This window comes from Pelecanus crispus, chromosome 3 (assembly GCF_030463565.1).
Source record: "Pelecanus crispus isolate bPelCri1 chromosome 3, bPelCri1.pri, whole genome shotgun sequence".
Taxonomy (NCBI): domain Eukaryota; kingdom Metazoa; phylum Chordata; class Aves; order Pelecaniformes; family Pelecanidae; genus Pelecanus; species Pelecanus crispus.
The window spans coordinates 116,118,550-116,135,344 of NC_134645.1; the positions used below are offsets into that span (position 1 = coordinate 116,118,550).

Consider the following 16,795-nt stretch of genomic DNA (forward strand, 5'->3'; position numbering starts at 1 on the left):
AAACATATTTCAGAGGCAGGAGGTACAATGGTAGTATTTATTTTTTTTGTTAAGTTACAAAGATGGAATATCTATTGGACTTGAAATAAAACAATTTAAAAAGTATGGTGGCTAATGGATCTACTAGGTGTGCACAGTCCTGTTTTTCTAACAAAGCAAACTTAAAAAAAAAACCCAAAAAACAAAAACCCCAGTAAAAGTAGAAAGCATCAGAGCAAAACCCAAAGTTTTTTTTTTTTTTTTTTAATTTAAAAAAAGAAAAGCTTAAGAAGAAAGATCCTCAAAATTGCCGTGGAGCTTACTGTAGTGTGACTTATAGTCCCAAGTACTTATAAGTTTAGTTTTTGCCAAGACACTTCAGTTAGAGCAGTTCCATTAGATCTCATCTGCTGGGCTGTCAGAGTTGGAGCACATTTCCTGCACCGAGTGAGCAGTCAGGTTACTGTGGCTGCCTTTCATAGGGATGAGCTACAGGCAATCTCTTACACACGCTAGCTGACAAACATCCATATTAAGTTATTTCCTTGAAAGGAGGGGAAACTTTCAGTTCTTTCATTCCTTACTTATAAACAAGCTGACCACATGAGGGTCACTTCACTAGACACCAGTACACACGACATGGAGAGCAACAAAATATAATAGTATTTTTATTAAAAAAGCAGCAGCAACCATCCACATTCCTGATTCCCCTTCCAAGGAAATAGCAATTTCAAATCAAAACAATGCCAGATGGTAAGTGAAGAAATATTAGATCCAATTTGCTGGAGACAGCACCATGGTGTTTTTCTGTTAGCACCTGGAAATGCTCATGCCCTAAAATGGGGATTAGTTTCACTACTAATCCTGGGGAAAAGACCAAGAGCTCCTGGTGTCTCCCATTGCAGCAGCAACCCCATTTCCATTGTATTAATGATCTTACAAAGTCTGGCACAAAGAAAGAGAAAGCCCCTGAGAAGGAATAGGAAAAGGAAGACTAAAGAGCATTTGAACTAAGATTGTCTGTCTAATCAGGCTTTAGGCCAAACTGTCGAGATCATTCACTGCAAGGGGGTGGTTTCGGACTCCCCTCTACACCAGCCTCTCTATTCTACAGTTCACTTTTCGAGTTATCCAAAATGGGATAGCTTTTATCATGTGCACCTTTGTTACTCTATACAAGACTAACACTGTGTGTCAAAAATATTTTGTTTTATTCTTTAATTGAAACAGAAGCTGACCAGGTTCTACCTCCATGGGGGGAGGGGGGGAAATCACATTTAAAATTGGTTACATTTCAGCCTCCAGTAACACTCAAACAACACACTATCAACAAAATAAAAACCAAGATGTTCCAAAGAAATATCCATGTTGTCCTCAAAATATTTGTTACACAGAATACAATCAAATTTACTGGTTATGACAATTCATAGAATTTCTGCAATGTTTTCTTGAGATGCGTACAGTTCACTGCTGCAGTGCGTCAAACAGCACAGTGTGTCACGTGCTATTTCTCCATAAAAAGGCCACTGGAATATCCGTCTGATTGTGAACCAGGTTGTAAACTGCTGCGCAAACTCTCCCAAGAAAAGAAGTTTCCTGAAGATCTCACAGCTCATCTTTATCCCAGTCATCCAGATCCACATCACTGAGATCAATGTCATCTTCAACTGGAAGCTGTGAAAAACGGAAGGTTTTGAGCACACATTTAGAAGTGCTTAACACTAGAACATCACTGATTTTGCAAGATGCTTACTTCGTCCTGAGAGTAAGGCTCCTTCCTGTCATCTCTTTCATTCATAAAAACTCAGTGTATTAAGCACAAGACAAGCAATCAGTTTAGAGTAGGAGGTTGTTTTCTACTAATAAAAATACTCCAGATGAAGGCAAATACAGATGAACTATGTAACAAAGCTACTACCATATTCCATCTGAAGTAGATCAAAGGATTGTAGTAACTTTGGGTTTTTTACAGCAATGTTGAACCTTAAGAACATACTCAATCGCTGTGTTATTACATGGGCTTCACCTTACAAACTTTCTGACATTAAGACTTTGATAAGGTCAGCATATTGCAGAACCAAAGTCTCCACAAGTGTTCAGGTCTTGAATGCATACACTACCACCTTCCTTACTCAGCGTAGGTAATAACAGGTTTCAGCCTCAAGGGATTCGGCTTTCAGATTACACCCTAACAGCTAGGCAGGAGTATCTGTCCACAACATCAGACAATGAACCTGGGGTTTGGTCTGGTGGCAGGATTTAGATAATGGGAAAACCATCAACACAGCTTGCCCCAACCTTTGAAAAACAAGAATTTTCATGTCGCCAGTTCTTAGTTACTCTGTCCAGTCACTTCTGAAGCTAGCAAATAATCAGCACTTTTAGAGATGGAGCACCTCTTACCTCACCATCTTTGCCATCCCAAGGTTCAACTGAATGAATTTTAGGGAAAGCCCCACCACCCACTGGTGCTGTAGAGCCACGACCAACCGACAGTTCCCTGAGAAAAAAAAAAAACAAAACAAAACACACAAAAAAACCCCAAAAGAGTTAGATTTAAGAATCTCCATCCACCTGGAACAGTGCCTGCTTCAGATAAAAGGAGGTTAACTTTGAATTCTGCTTGCATCTCTTGAAGCAAATCTAAACCATCTAGAACCAAAAGCTTTTCAAAATGAGAAGCAGAAAATGAAAGAGAGCCCTTAAAGCAGCATTGTGAATTTACAATTGGATCCAGAGACAAACTGTGAGCTACACTGTTTCATATTTCAGCAGTGCCCCTTGTTAACACTCATGAGCAAACACAGCCCCTTTACCAGTATATTGTGTACACTTGAGGCAACTCCAAGAGGAGTCTATAATTCTAGTTTTGGAAGTCACCTGCAACTGTTACCCGAAATTGCTAGTGATTTTTTTTTAGTGGACTACGCTGCACAGGTTACAATAGGTACAAGGTAACCAGCTTCTGCTTTGAGGCATCCCATCTTGCACTTGCTAGTTAGGCTTGCTCAAAAAGGCTAGCATTGAAATCCTAAAGAGCTAATCCCTTTGCATTCTTTCAGAGGCAAGTAAGACTGAGTAAGCATTCCTCCCTAGGTGGGGTCTACAATTTTTATGCTCTTCACAGTACTTGTTTCCTTACTTTTGGTCAACACTTTTGAGACTGCCCGTTAGATTACAAAAGCTGCATGCAGCAAGCCAAGTTAACAGCCAGCTACACCAACTGCTTTCTCTAGGCAGCACAGCTGAGCTGAGGTGTCAAGTAAGAGGTTATTTCAGCAAGTATTGCTCTGTAGTAAGACAATACCAAACCAATTATCTAACGCAATATAAGCTGTTCAGTTGGCTGTTGTGCCCTGGAAGCACCATCCACCCTCAAGAGGGGAGGCTTCACTAAGAGGGATTTTATAGACTAAGAGAATTTGCCATGTCTGAGAAAGGCAGACATTTCTCTCCCATGCAGTAGTACAGACTGTCTGGTATTACTCTTCTTGCATCTGAATCCTGTATTTTATTTGATGCTCTGAGAGCCTTCCCTTTTTGGCATTAAGAAGAAAGTCTGATCACTTACACATGTAAGAGAATATAGCACTGTTTCCATTAATCCAGCAGGAACAGGGTTCAATTAACATCAAGGTGGGGAGACGCTGTTGTATTTCGTTTTGCAATTCTGACTGTCCTTTGCCATTCTCCAAGCAAGGACACAGCAATAACACCGCTAATGAAAGCTCTCAAAGGCTCTTACACACCTTATGGCAGCTGGCATTTTAGCCAGAAGCAGAGTTTTCGCTTCACTTTGACCACGCTAAGTAACAGTTTAAGTTTAGCTGCTCTGTTTCAGTGCTGCTGCCACCTTCTGTCCTCTTCCTCATTTCCTTTCCCCATTCAATTCTTCTCAGTGCTGGCTCTTGCTCAACTATGCAAGAGGCAGTTTCAGGGAACCTGAGCTGAGCAGAGAGCTACTGACTTTTTGGATGGACTGCTTCAGCTCCCCCAATTAGTTCATCAGATGCCAGGAGAATGGGGAAGGGGAAGACAGGACCAGGCTGAACCAGAAAGATGAACAGCAACATACAGAACCTCAAGAACCTCAGCAGCACCCATTCAGATTCCCAAACTGAGAACTTCCCAATTACTAATCAGAATGCACCATTTGAATTAAATAATATTGATTTAATACTATGATTTAAATCCCATTAATTTCTTGGCTTACCAGAGAACCAGAATTTTTCAAGATCAAAGCTCACTTCCATTTTCAAAAGTTGTACTAAAACTACCATTTAAGTCTAAATGTCCGATTTCATTCTGTCCACCAAAAAAAGGTAGAGACTGCTTTATTAGTTGCAATCCTCACTGAAATCATTCCCTTACTCCAGTGACTGCTCGTCATCTTAGTTTTCTTAATATAAAAGTCTCATCTGATCCAGGAGAGCCTGATTTTGGTCTAAAGAGTCACAGCCTCAGTTACAGAAACATTTAAGTCATTTAAATATTTCATACCTGAGAAACTCATTAATCCCTTGCTCACTGAATGATCCTTTCAAAAGGGCAAATTTCATCTTCCGAGCATTAATAGCTGCCATTGCTGGATACCCAAAGCCTCCAATCCCCAAAGAGCTCTCGAGATCTGACTGAGCACCTGCCTCTGTCCACAGCCACCTTGAGGAAAAGAAAATAGAAAATTAATAATTAGGATAGGCACTACAATAATTTTGAAGTCACACATATCCTGCAACCCTCAGAGTTCAAGCTGGGCTCTGAACTGCCCTTGACAGTGTCAACTGTTATTGAAGTCAGCAGGTAATAGCAGGGTCCTGATCTTGAACCACGTTAACAGAAGAAAGCCCGTCCTGAACAGCACCTCTAGGCCAGCCCCATGCTCACAGCCACTGAAAGCTGGATCAGAAGGACAGCATGAAACACAGCCCAGTGAAAGAGCTATGTTACCAGTCCGAACAAATTGCTGTACTTCAGCCTATGTCAAGCAAGGTTTAAAATGGCTCAAGTCACAGATCTAAACATAAACATGACAAAGCACTGCCCAAATCCCGCTGTAGAGGATTTCTGGCCAGAGACTGCAAGACCAATGTTTCACTCAGTACTAGTTCCTCACTGGTCAGGTCTCAGTCCCCCTAATGCTTAACAAGTCCCCTGATGGCTGATTCCAGAGGTTCAATCTCTGCATTCCCCACCAGGTTTTCATGTCATTTTAACCCCTTTTCACAGCAGTCAGTGTGTCAGAACAACTCTCACTTCCCAGAGAAATCCCAGAGATCCTAATGTCCACTTGAGAGGATGAGAAGAAAAGGCAAAGCCTGCTGGCCTGCTTCTTTGACAGCATCCCCTCCCGCAGTACAGTTAGTGAAATACCAAGATATACTATCCTGAACAAGGAACAACTCTTATCTGCAGATAAATCACTATCATACAAATTCTATCGTGCTACCTCTAAAAATGCTGACATCTTTTCCAAGAAGACCAGTCTACAATGACACTTACCCCCACATTTTCTTTTTGTATTTTTCAGCCATTTTTAACATGACATCCAGGTAAGAATTCCTCCCTGAAGCTCCTGTTTGTTAGAAAGAATTGCACAAATCAAAAACCACAACTACATGCTTTAAGTGACAAATTCATCCAGAGAACTGCTTGTACGTCTACCTGTGTCAAGAATATGAGGCAGGACAGAAATGATGCAGAGCTGATGAGCATCACAGGTACTCTTCAGAACATCTTCACTAATTATCTAGAAGAAAGCAGCAGAAAGTCCATGAGAGTAAGACTTTGTTACTCAGCTGTGATTGCACTTCCTTCCAACAGCCTATCAACTCCATCCCACAAGGTGATAAGCTTTTGTGTCAAGTTGTTTCAATGCTTACAAGCCTCTTCTACTTCACTGGTCCCCCAACACAAGACTAATTACAAACAGTTCACAAAGCAGCAACAGGAAAGTAAGCAGTACCAGATAAGGCTTACAGAGAGCACAGTAAGATGTCACTTCTTGCTCAAAGTCACTGTCCTTGGACCAGGGCTAGAAACAGCACACCCGGACCTACGCATAGGCCTGTCGGTTTCATTCATGGTACTGCTGGCATAAGGAGAGCCAGCAGGGTGCAGCATTTGCTGAAGGTGAGGACATTTAATCAACATTAACAGAGCAATACCAGTTTTGTGTGATCTACCTTGAAAAGGAATCAATCCATTCACCTACATCCGTGGTCTCCAAATTTTGATTGTGCACCGCTACCAGTAAAAAAATTTCTAAGCGCACAGCCCCAATATATGTATGTTAATTATATACACGTACTACTGTACCAACATTATGTACATTGTAAGGCATACAGAAAATAGACATTTTAAAAGGATGACAAAGATGTATCTTTTTTTAATTTATTAATGGCACAAACTTTTTTTCTTCCTGCACCCCAACAGACTGTCTTGCATGCACCCCACTTTGGAGACAACTAGTCACTATTTCAAATCTACCAACATCAAGCTGAAACTAGAAGTCACCATACAGAGAGTGGAGTTTTTTGAAGAAGCAACATTGGTCATCATGCAACTTCTAATGGACAGCTTACAAATGACAAAACCCTGTCCTCTTGTTGTAAGAAAAAAAAACCGATGGGGCACAGAAACCAGCCTCTTCACTTGTTCCTCAGGAGAGGATTCAGACACCCTGGTACCATCCTGTCAGTGCCCTCACTGTATCAATTCCAATAATCTTTCAGTAACAACAAAAAAGTAAAAATTCACAGTAAAAATTAAATAACAAAAAGCTGAATGATCAGACTTGTCATCCTTACCATTCTGCTGCAAAACAGTGTGCAAGCAGCACACTTAGGCTGTTTTATTTACAGTTAATATAGTCCTGTAAAAACTGCTGCAAAGGGTATGATGGAAAAGCAATATGAGAAAATGATGTAGTGGTACCTCCAGGAGCTCAGGTGGTGGGGCATTATCAGAAAACAGATCCAGAGCACGAGCAACAATATCAGATCTAGTTCTGCCACCATCATAATCAACCGGGTCTTCTCCTTTCTGGAAGATTTTAATTGTGGGAAATCCACGAATCTGCAAGACAAGTTTAAGCCATCAGCTCAAGCAAATCTGAATATTTATGGTGGAAGTTATCTGCTACTCTGATGTGTTCTAGATTAAGGGAAAGGGAAGAGATTTAACATCTATATGAATCAAGTCCACAGCATGTTATGACTGAACTGAAACAGTTTTGTAGCTTCCTACTTGTGCAACAATTCTAAACAAGGCTAACATATGCTGAAACACTGTTTCAAGTGTTAGGCCTAATGAATCGGCAACAGCGTCACCTTGGTTTAGACACAGCAAGCACTGTAGGTTTAAGTACCAGGAGGACTATCTTAACTCTGACTTCTTCAGCATTAGTTTCCCAGTCTGTCTGTGGGAAGACAGCACTGTGCCTACATGGCAACAAATGGACCGTAAGCTCCCTCTGCTACACTTCCAGTAAAACTTGCTCAGTCTTCCTGCTGACTGCCAGGCATGTCCACTTACAGGGAAACAAAGCAGCACACTGTAAGCTCCCTGTGCTGTATTAAAAATTAAAGAATATCAGTTCACTTTGGGCCCACAGCATAGCCGATTTGGGCAGCTAATGTCAGTGATCGCTGATAACTGGCTCCAAGATGTACAGGTACATGTGTGCGTCCTGGAGATGCCCAGCCAGCATACAAACAGTCTGAAAGGAGAGAGCTCTCACTTCAGATGATAAAGCTATACAAGACCTTATGGAAATAAACAGCCTTTTTCATCAGCAACATCCAGATTTATTCCTTTCCTCTCACTCCATTTATTTATATTGTTACTGACATTCAGGAATGAATTATTTGTGGGAAAAGTGGTATGTGTCACTTAACATTATTTTTAGCACAACACATTTAAGTGATACCAGATTAAGAAACAGTTCAGAAAGCATTAAAGGGAAGTCTGACTTACTAGAGATGGAAATTGTAACCACTGCAGAGCACACTCACCCCGTATCGGCCTGCCAGCATCTGATTGACTGTTGCATCTACTGCAGCCAACTTTACTTTTCCCTTTGTTTGCTCCTTCACCTCAGTGGCAGCAGCCGCCCATTCTGGCTCCAGGCTGAAAAACGAGGAGTACAAGTGCTCTAAGCTCTCAGAGCTAGCAAAAATATATCACATTCCAACATTATGCAGCATACTCCATTCGGGGAGGGGGGAAAGTCTCTGCAGAGAATGACAGCCAGGAAGGTTATTCCAAATGAGACTCAAGTCCCACATCTGAAGGAATGAAAAGGTTAATATAACTTCTGGATCTTATTTCCACTGGTAACTGGGAATTTTACTCCTAAGGAGGAGAGCAGCCAGAGCAGCACAAGCGCACACGGTTTTGTTAAAACACCTTACAGAAAATCCCACTTCCAATATACCAGAGATGTAAGGTCCCTTTTAGGGGATTAAGAGTATTGTACAAAAACAAGCACTAACAGGAACCAAATTGTCGAAGAAAAACCTCATTTACTTTTTGCAGTGCCCACACCATGGGGCATAAAACTCCACCATCCACACATCGTCACTATTTATGACGTTCTTATCAAAGCTGTCATCAGTCAGCTCAATCACATCCTTCTTATCTCCACCTCCGCTCTCTCGGCTCTGTAAGAAACAAACAGACCCTCACATAAGAAGTATCCAAAATTAGTTTCCCACACAAGCCATCTCCTGTGTGTCACATTGTATACCAAACGGTCTATTTGAATGAGATACAAAACAGGCAGTGTTAGGTCACACAACTTTCCCATTTTAGAACTGACAATACACGCAGCCTACTCCCACAGCACTTTCAAGAAACAGCAAGTTAATCTTTTTTTTTTTTTTTTTTAAAAGAGAAATCAGGTCAAACTGACTAATAAGAAGATGTAGGAACACTTCCTCAGTCCTTCATGCTCTGATATGTCCAAGAACAAAGTGCTCTCCAACCCCACCACCTCACTGTGCCCTGGCTTCCAGGCAAAACAAACACGAGTGCAATACACACTACAGAGTACAGTCCACCCAGGTCTTCTATCTGGCCAACCTGAGGATGTCAGAGTGTACTTGCTCCATGATTTAGAAACAGTAGTAGGAGCGAGATGCTTTTCAATTTACCTTCAGGGAGAAATCCAGCAAGCCAACTTCAGAACACTACCAAATTAAGAAATCTCATCCATCTAGCTTAGACTAGGACTAGGCAAATGGTACCTCAACCAGTTGGAGAACAGAGCTCACAGGGACCTCAAAGTTCAAAGGGAGATGCAAAGCCTTGCACCTGGGGAAGAATAAGCCCATGCACCAGTACATGCTGGGGACTGAAAAGCTGCTTTCCAGCTAGTCAGAGAGGGACCTGGGGGTCCTGGCAGACAAGTTGAACATGAGTCACCAATGCACCCCTGTGGCAAAGGCAGCCAGCAGCCTCCTGAGCTGCTTTAGGCAGAGTTGCCAGCAGGTCTGGGGGAGGTGATCTTTCCCTCTGCTCAGCCCTGTGTGAAACATATGGAGTACTGGGTCCAGTTCCGGGCTCCCCAGTATAAGAGGCATGCACACACTGGAACAAGTCCAGCCAAGGGTCAAAGCTGATTAAGGGCTTTGAGCATCTGACGTACGATGAGAGGTTGAGAAAGCTGGGATTGCTCAGCTGGAAAGAGAGATGGCTCAGTGTGGATCCTACCCATGTATATAAATACCTGAGTGGAGGGGAGTAAAGAAAAAGGCAGACTCTTCTCTGCAATGCCCAGTGAGAGGACAAAAAGTAAGGGCCCAAGTTGAAATACAAGAATTTAATTTAAACATAAGAGAAAACTTTTCTACTGTGAGAGTGGTCAAACACTGGAACAGGTTGCCCAAACAGCACAGTCCGTGTAGAGTCTCAGTCCTCGGAGATGCTCACAACCTGACGGGACACAGCCCTGAGCAGTCTGCTCCAGCTGACCCTACACTGGGCAGGGGGCCTGGACTAGACAACCTCCAGAGGTCCCTTCCAACTTCAACTATTCTGTGAACAGTCAGGAGCACAAGCCTTGATCTCCTGTACAGGACAGTCTGCAGTTGAAAACAAACGCACACATTCCCTCAAATACCTGTTTCCCAGAACTATATCCTCCACTTCTGCCACTAAGACGGTCTTTCACCAGGGACCGAAGAGCACTTAGAGCAGCATCGACAATGGCATCACTTGTTCTGCCACCTGCAATGCAGCAAAATGAGTGTTTAAAGCATCAAAAGGCCAGTTTAAGGTAGGCTCCTGATCTAATTACGAACTTAATACTCCCTCACCCTAAGTTTTTTTCAGGAAAAGCATATGACTGATATGGTACTAGTGGTGGGACATCACTGACTTAAAACACAAGCAGCAGGATTGACTTCACTTTTTAACTAACCACCTTATCTGATGGGGTATGACTGTGGCAAGCTCCCAGTAAACAGGAAGAAAGGAATAATTCTTTGGAACTGCCTATCAACCTCCACCAACTGCAAACTGCAGGTGGGACTGTTAGCCCACAGTTAAGACATGCACAATTTGGTCAAACAAGTCCCACCCATCTGTCTCTCAGTTACTACAAGCACTAGACCAGAAGGAAACACCACACAAAACAGCATTAACAGCTACCATAATTACTGTATTCAGGGAAGTTTTTAGGCATGCAACATGTGAAAGAGCATCGCATTTACCTTGATAATCCTCTGCTTTGTTTTTGTTGGCTCCAAATATCTTGATAGTTGGAAACCCTCTGACTCCATACTGTCCACCCAAGGATTGATGCTTATCTGCATCTACTGCACCTACTTTCACTACACCCTGTGGAAATAAAAAAAAGAACTAAGACAAGACTTCTACAGTGATTTAACACATTTTGTACTCTGTGCATGCTAGAGAGAGAGTTTTTAGGAAGGTAAGAAAACAGTCACCAGAAGACAGGTGTTATCCCCTGAAAAGCATTAAACTACAGAACACCATATGCATCCATTTCTTTCTTCACCCTGAAAAACAAAATTTTAAGTTGCTTGGGGTTTTTTTTTTGTTGGTTTTTTTTTGTTTGTTTGGTGTTTTTGTGGGTTTTTTTTTTTTTAAGAAGGGGAATATATTTTACATAGGCAAGACTTCAGCAAATCACTACATAACCAAGTTTTCTATAATTAAAGAGATAATTATCACCACAGCTTACAAAGCTGTGTTCATATATTCAGTTCATGCTGTTCCTGTACGTCAGAGGCAGGTGACAGGACAGCAAGAAGAGAGAAACATGCTATTTTGGGGGATGGCTGGATTCTAATGTCTTCTGGTGCTGTTAAAAGCAGCCCTGGAAAACAGTAATGGGAATTCACAGGGACAGAACTTACTTGCTTCCTCTACAGTTCAATGGCTTCTTCAAAAAAAAAAACAAAAAACAAAACCCTACACCACCAAACCCACAAAAATCCTGACTTTAAGTGCCTCTGATTGGCCACTTCTCTGGCTGGACAAGTATAATCACAGTGATACGGTTTTGGAGAGCAAACACCACCTCCATGTTCCCAGGACAGGTGAGAAACAGGCAAACTCTCCTCAATACACTGCCACAAGCACATTTGAAAGGTTAAACTTACTTTTAATGCTGTTGCTGCTTTCTTCCACTCAGGGGTTAGTCTTTGGCAATGGCCACACCTTTTAGGAAAAAAAAACCCACCCAAAACAGTAACTGTCATTGAGATGTGATAACTATTTCACAAAGTAGATAGTAGCCTTGTTGAGTTTTCAATTACAGAACAGCCACTTGCAGCAAACTGTGCAAGACTTAAGGTCTACTCATGAAGAGGGGAAGAAGCTATGCCGCAACATCACATCATCACTCAGACTTTGGAAGAAGAACCTCCACGTGTATTATGTAAGTGCATACACACCCACATACATATATACACAACTGAAAAGCCACCTGGCTTTCCTAACACAGAGGCAAACGTGAGCACCAAAATCCAGATTTGCACACTAGCTTGCTTGTTGCAAGCTCAAATGGACCCATGATAAGGCCTGAAAAAATTATTCTAGAGGTAACTTCTTAACTAGCAAGAATTTGAGGCACATCATCTCCTCAAGGTGTCTGGGGGAAAAGACCAACAGCTGACTGGCAACTGATGCATCATCACAAGTCTGTAGGGAAAGAGGAGCTGCCAATTTACTTACACCTGTTCCTCACTTTATTGCCATTGTTCAGTAAAGCTTCCCATTGCCCATAAAGCTACAACACCATTAGAAGAGGCACAGCAAGCTTTCCCCTAAACCTCTCAGTCCAGACACAGTCAGACTGTTGCCCCTTTCTCCAGAATGTGGAGCTTTGGATGGCAGTAGCACGGAGGATTTGTGCAAAGATGGAATATACATCACCAGAATTTACATGGAAGAGACTCCACGCTCTGGACACGAGCAGGATGGGAGATAGAGGTGCTCAATTAAGATGCACAAAGCCAGTATTTTTCAATGGAAATTGGAAATTCTAAGTTTGAATTCAGACCTGTGCTTTCACATCAGAATCAGGTTCAGTAAGACAGAAGTGAGGGGCCTTCTCAATTACCTATAGCACTTTGATCAGTCATTTTTAATACTAGTTTCAGTAGAAAAATTGAAGTAGTAAGATAGCATCTAAGATTTTCATAGAATACCAGGTTGGAAGGGACCTCAAGGATCACCTGGTCCAACCTTTCTTGGCAAAAGTACAGTCTAGACAAGATGGCCTAGCACCCTCTCCAGCCAAATATTAGAAGTGTCCAATGTTGCAGAATCCACCACTTCCCTAGGGAAATATTCCAATGGAATTGTGAAAACATTTTCCTCTTGTGTCCAATCGGAATGTCCCCAAGAGTAACTTACCCATTACCCCTTGTCTTTTCCACATGACTCCAATTCCTGCCTTTTTCCCCAGTAAGGATATTTAAAATAGGAATCCCAACTACAGCTATTTTGCTAGTCATGAGGCCCTCAAACCGGTAACTGTACTGCCAACAACTGAATGAAACCTTGGACTGGTCAGCACCAGATTAGTATGCTGCTCCTCCATGATAAGAGCAAGCAAGTATACAGCTGTAATTCTTACCATGGGGCATAGAACTCCACAAGCCACAGGCTCTCACTCTGAATGACCTCCTTGTTGAAGTTACTTGGTGTTAGCTCTATCACATCATCACTGGCCGAATATAAACCATTAACTGCCAGGAATAACGTGCAGCTCACTGTGCCTAGAACAAAAAGCAAAGCAATCAGCATTCCCGCAGAACATTTATGATTCTCCTGTTGCCATGGCTAAATCATCTCCCCAAACCCTGCAAATCAGCAGGAAAAAAAAAAAAAAGGGAAAGGGATTCCAGTTTGACCAGAAAAAAAGAAGTTAAGGCAAGATATACGCTTTCCCTCCTCACCTAAGTCATGATTCCACAGGATCATATAATATATTCTCCCTGCCTAAAGCTGGCAGGCATTATGCCACTCCTGCTATCGCTCTCTAGAGAACATTTTGTCAAAGCTGCTACCCTAGCTACTACTGGTACAAGACCAGCAGAATTTCCATGCAGAACCCCACAATCAGCTACATTTTATTTCAGTTCTTTCTCATAGAAAGTCCTAAGCCAACTGCCCACACCTCTTGCACAGCAGGCAAATATATCTTTCACAGGATTACATTATGCAGGACTGTCCCAACTAGTCTTAGTACAGTTACACTGATTTTAGGACCAGCACTTGATGCACTGGTATTGTATGGAGCTCCTTCATTCTTGCTCATGAGGATTTTCGTCTACCATTGATTCATCTAGCAACAGACTGGAGAACAACAGCTAAATCTCTCCGGTTAACAACTCAAGCACTCTTAGAATGCTTTTTAAAAAAAAAAAAAAAAATCATTAAAAGGTACAAGGAAATTGCTTTCTCTTAAGAAAGGCTGCATGCTTCTGGTCACTTCTGGATCTTAATATTGCTTGAGACTTTGCACGTAAAAACCTCGTAATCCTTCCTTCTACCTAGTTAGAGAGATTGAGAGATGACTTTATGAAAGATGACAAGCATCTCTGTAACAAAATCCACATAGCAAAACACTTTTCTTAATCCACCAAAGACTGGGGGGAGTAAGAGCTGAAACACTGACGTTAGAACTAGGCAAAAAATAGTTAGCTTTGCTGTGAGTGGTTAATAACTTGAATAGGAAGCTGCACATTCCCTCTCAAGACTGAACATGAGCGGAAGACACAGTTCAATGATGCAGAAACTCTACAGCACACAGTACACAGACTGCACAGCATCACCTATGCTTTATCAGTCCCTCTGAAGAAAAGCCAGTTTCATTACACCTATTCTGCAGGTGAGAGAAGCTGAAAGAAATAACATCTTCCAGGTTACTCAACCAGACATCAGGACCAAATTGCCACACTGCAACCCAGTGCCCTATCCATCGCACCACTCCCACTCCTAACAGCTTCTTCTAGCCCTAGAACCCAACCCCTTTCTTTTGGGGTGATCCTAGTTGGTTTCCACCACCAGATTTACACATTGTATCGGCTCTCTCTCCCTTCAGTATACCCACACACAAGTAACACTTCATCAGCACTGATCAACTGACTTCCAAGGCGATCCGTGGCTGTCACTGCATGTTACGGTGACCTGCAGTATCAGCTGCTGCTGGGGCAGAGTAAGAAAACAAGGATGCAAAAAGCTTCTTGAATGTTAAGCCACTCTCAAGAGATAAACCCTTCTCTAGATGCAGTGAGACCGTTAAACTGAAATCAGTGTATTTTGGCATCACCTAAAGATATCTGTAGCAGAATATATTTAGAAACTGAACAGAGCTCACTCAGCCATTTCTGTCACTTGAAATACAGAAGTTCTAGCTTATGCAAAAAAAAAACCCTGCTAAAAAAAGAACACATGGTGAAATTCACCTAGTGACACATAACTGCATTATTTTTTTTAAAACTATGACTCATGAACCGATGGCGTGATTTTCCTTTCTATAGTGAAGTATTCAAGGTTTAATTAATCTTTAGCAAATAAAAAGATCATTTTCCTACAAGCATCTAAGCTCTAAGCCAGAAGAATGCAACTCTGTGCTTGATATTAAGGCAAAAAAAAATCTCAGATAATCCAATTTCAGAAGCGGTTTTCTAATGTAACCGAATTACATAGACAGGAGCATTGTTAAACCAACTAAGGCAGCTCCATGCTGGTATTACCATCAAAATGCTGGTATTACCTCATCAAAAAACCCAAGTTGCAACTCTGAAGAGCTGTGAAGAAAAGCTTTTGCTATGGGATAATGACGATGATTCTGTGAACTTCCTCCTTAAGATACCCGCGCCTTCTGCAGCGGAGCTCGGTGTGCTGAAGATCCCACAGCCCTGCACACGTGCACCCGCTGAGCGAGAGCCTTCGCCCTGCGGCCCTGTGCAGGTTACCTGCGCCTCCGGCATTCCCGGGAAGGGCTCCGAGCGGGACCACTTAACAGGTTAATGGACTTATTCAGCACAGAAGGCCCAGCTGCAGGGGGAGGGGAAGAGGAAGTGCGATTCCCCAGGGACGCGTCCTGTTGTCTTCAGTCATTACTTTCTCACTGCCCCTACAGCATTAGATCGCAGGGCAGCCAAACAAGTAAAACATCACCGCTTGCTGGAAAACACAGCGGTTTGGTTTTGTTTTTTTTTTTAAATTAGGGTGAGAGGCAAGCGCCAATTTATTTACTTTTTCTGTTGCTGGGATCTTTAGGCCGTCCACCCGCGCTCCGGCAACCCACCGAGCAAGCGGGGGCGGCCGGGGCGCACCCCCCCCGCCCCCGGCGGCACAGCGGCTCGCACCGGCAAGGGCCAAAAGGCGACTGCAGGCGCTGTCGTCCCCCCCCCCCCCAAGTCACCGCGCCGCCGCCGGCCCCCCCGGAGAGCAGCCCGCACGGCCTAGAGCCCTCGCCGAGGAGGGCGCACGGCGGCTCCGAACGCGGCTCCGAGCCCGTCCCCAGCGGCCGCCCAGCCGCCTCCCGCCACGACGGGCCCACACCCCCGGCAGGGCCTGGAAGCCGGGCAGGGAGAAGCCGTGCCGTGCCCCACCCCCCCCCCCCCGGGACCCCCAGCTCCTACCCCACCAGAGACGGCCCGTGGCGCGCGCCCCCATGGCTGCCCCCCGCTCCCTCGGCCGCCGCTCCTAGAGCCGGCCCGCCCCGCCCCCCCCCGCCCACGCGCCGCGCGTTCCCCGCCGTGGCCGCCGCCCATTGGCGGCGCCGGCGCTCGCGCACTGGCAGAGCCAATAGGGGGCGGCCGCGTCAGGGGCTGCGGGGCGCGGGTGGCCGGAGGAGTCCGTGAGGGGCGGGGGAGGAGGAGGGCGGTGGGGCCTGGCCTGGCGTGGCCAGGCGGGCCGGGGCCGGGAGCTGCAGAGGGCCCGAGCGTGGCGGGTTGTGCCTGGTGAGCGTTTTCAGCAGGCTGGTCCCCGGAAAACACGCTCTCAGCCTGCTTCTAGCAGCTTCTGAGGAAGCCAGAGTGCCCTCAGCCACTCCCCGCCTCACGGCGCTGGGGGCGGGCTGGGCCTGGCCTGAAACCCCCGCAGGTCTTAAAGGAGGAGGCAGGCAGGCCAGTTTTTGTCCCGTTTTGGTGCCCGAGTTTTTTTTTTTTTCCACTGCTTCCAAGTGCAAACTTAAGTCTCAAGGACTTGACAGTCTAAATGGTGTTACTGTGAAAAGCGGAACCGGCCTCTAGAGTCGAAAAAAAATCTGTTCGCAAACTGCAAGCTTGCATGGGAAAGTAGAAATTAGCCTAGCTGCATCTGCTGTAGG

General features: G+C 44.0%; 1 protein-coding gene across 1 annotated transcript; it reads right to left on the reverse strand.

Annotated features, from left to right (window-relative positions):
* Nucleotides 1-483: 483 nt before the first annotated feature.
* Nucleotides 484-16,140, reverse strand: PDIA6 (protein disulfide isomerase family A member 6). Its single transcript, XM_075707347.1, has 13 exons — nt 16,107-16,140; nt 13,088-13,229; nt 11,607-11,664; nt 10,692-10,818; nt 10,100-10,206; nt 8,506-8,639; nt 7,992-8,106; nt 6,913-7,053; nt 5,641-5,725; nt 5,479-5,551; nt 4,480-4,638; nt 2,383-2,479; nt 484-1,653 (listed from the first exon to the last, which is right to left on the reverse strand). Exons 1-13 carry the CDS (start codon nt 16,138-16,140, stop codon nt 1,585-1,587), a joined length of 1,341 nt encoding a protein of 446 aa, XP_075563462.1. The 3' UTR covers nt 484-1,584.
* Nucleotides 16,141-16,795: the final 655 nt, after the last annotated feature.

Bases quoted from the DNA above. Each gene is read 5' to 3' on its own strand.
- PDIA6 (XM_075707347.1), bottom strand. From the start codon at position 16,140: ATGGGGGCGCGCGCCACGGGCCGTCTCTGGTGGG. The intron at 4,639-5,478 runs GTAAGTGTCATT...CTTTTCCTCAAG, and splicing joins TACAAAAAGAAAATGTGGGG to GTGGCTGTGGACAGAGGCAG. The intron at 1,654-2,382 runs GTAAGAGGTGCT...CGTTTTTCACAG, and splicing joins GGGATGGCAAAGATGGTGAG to CTTCCAGTTGAAGATGACAT.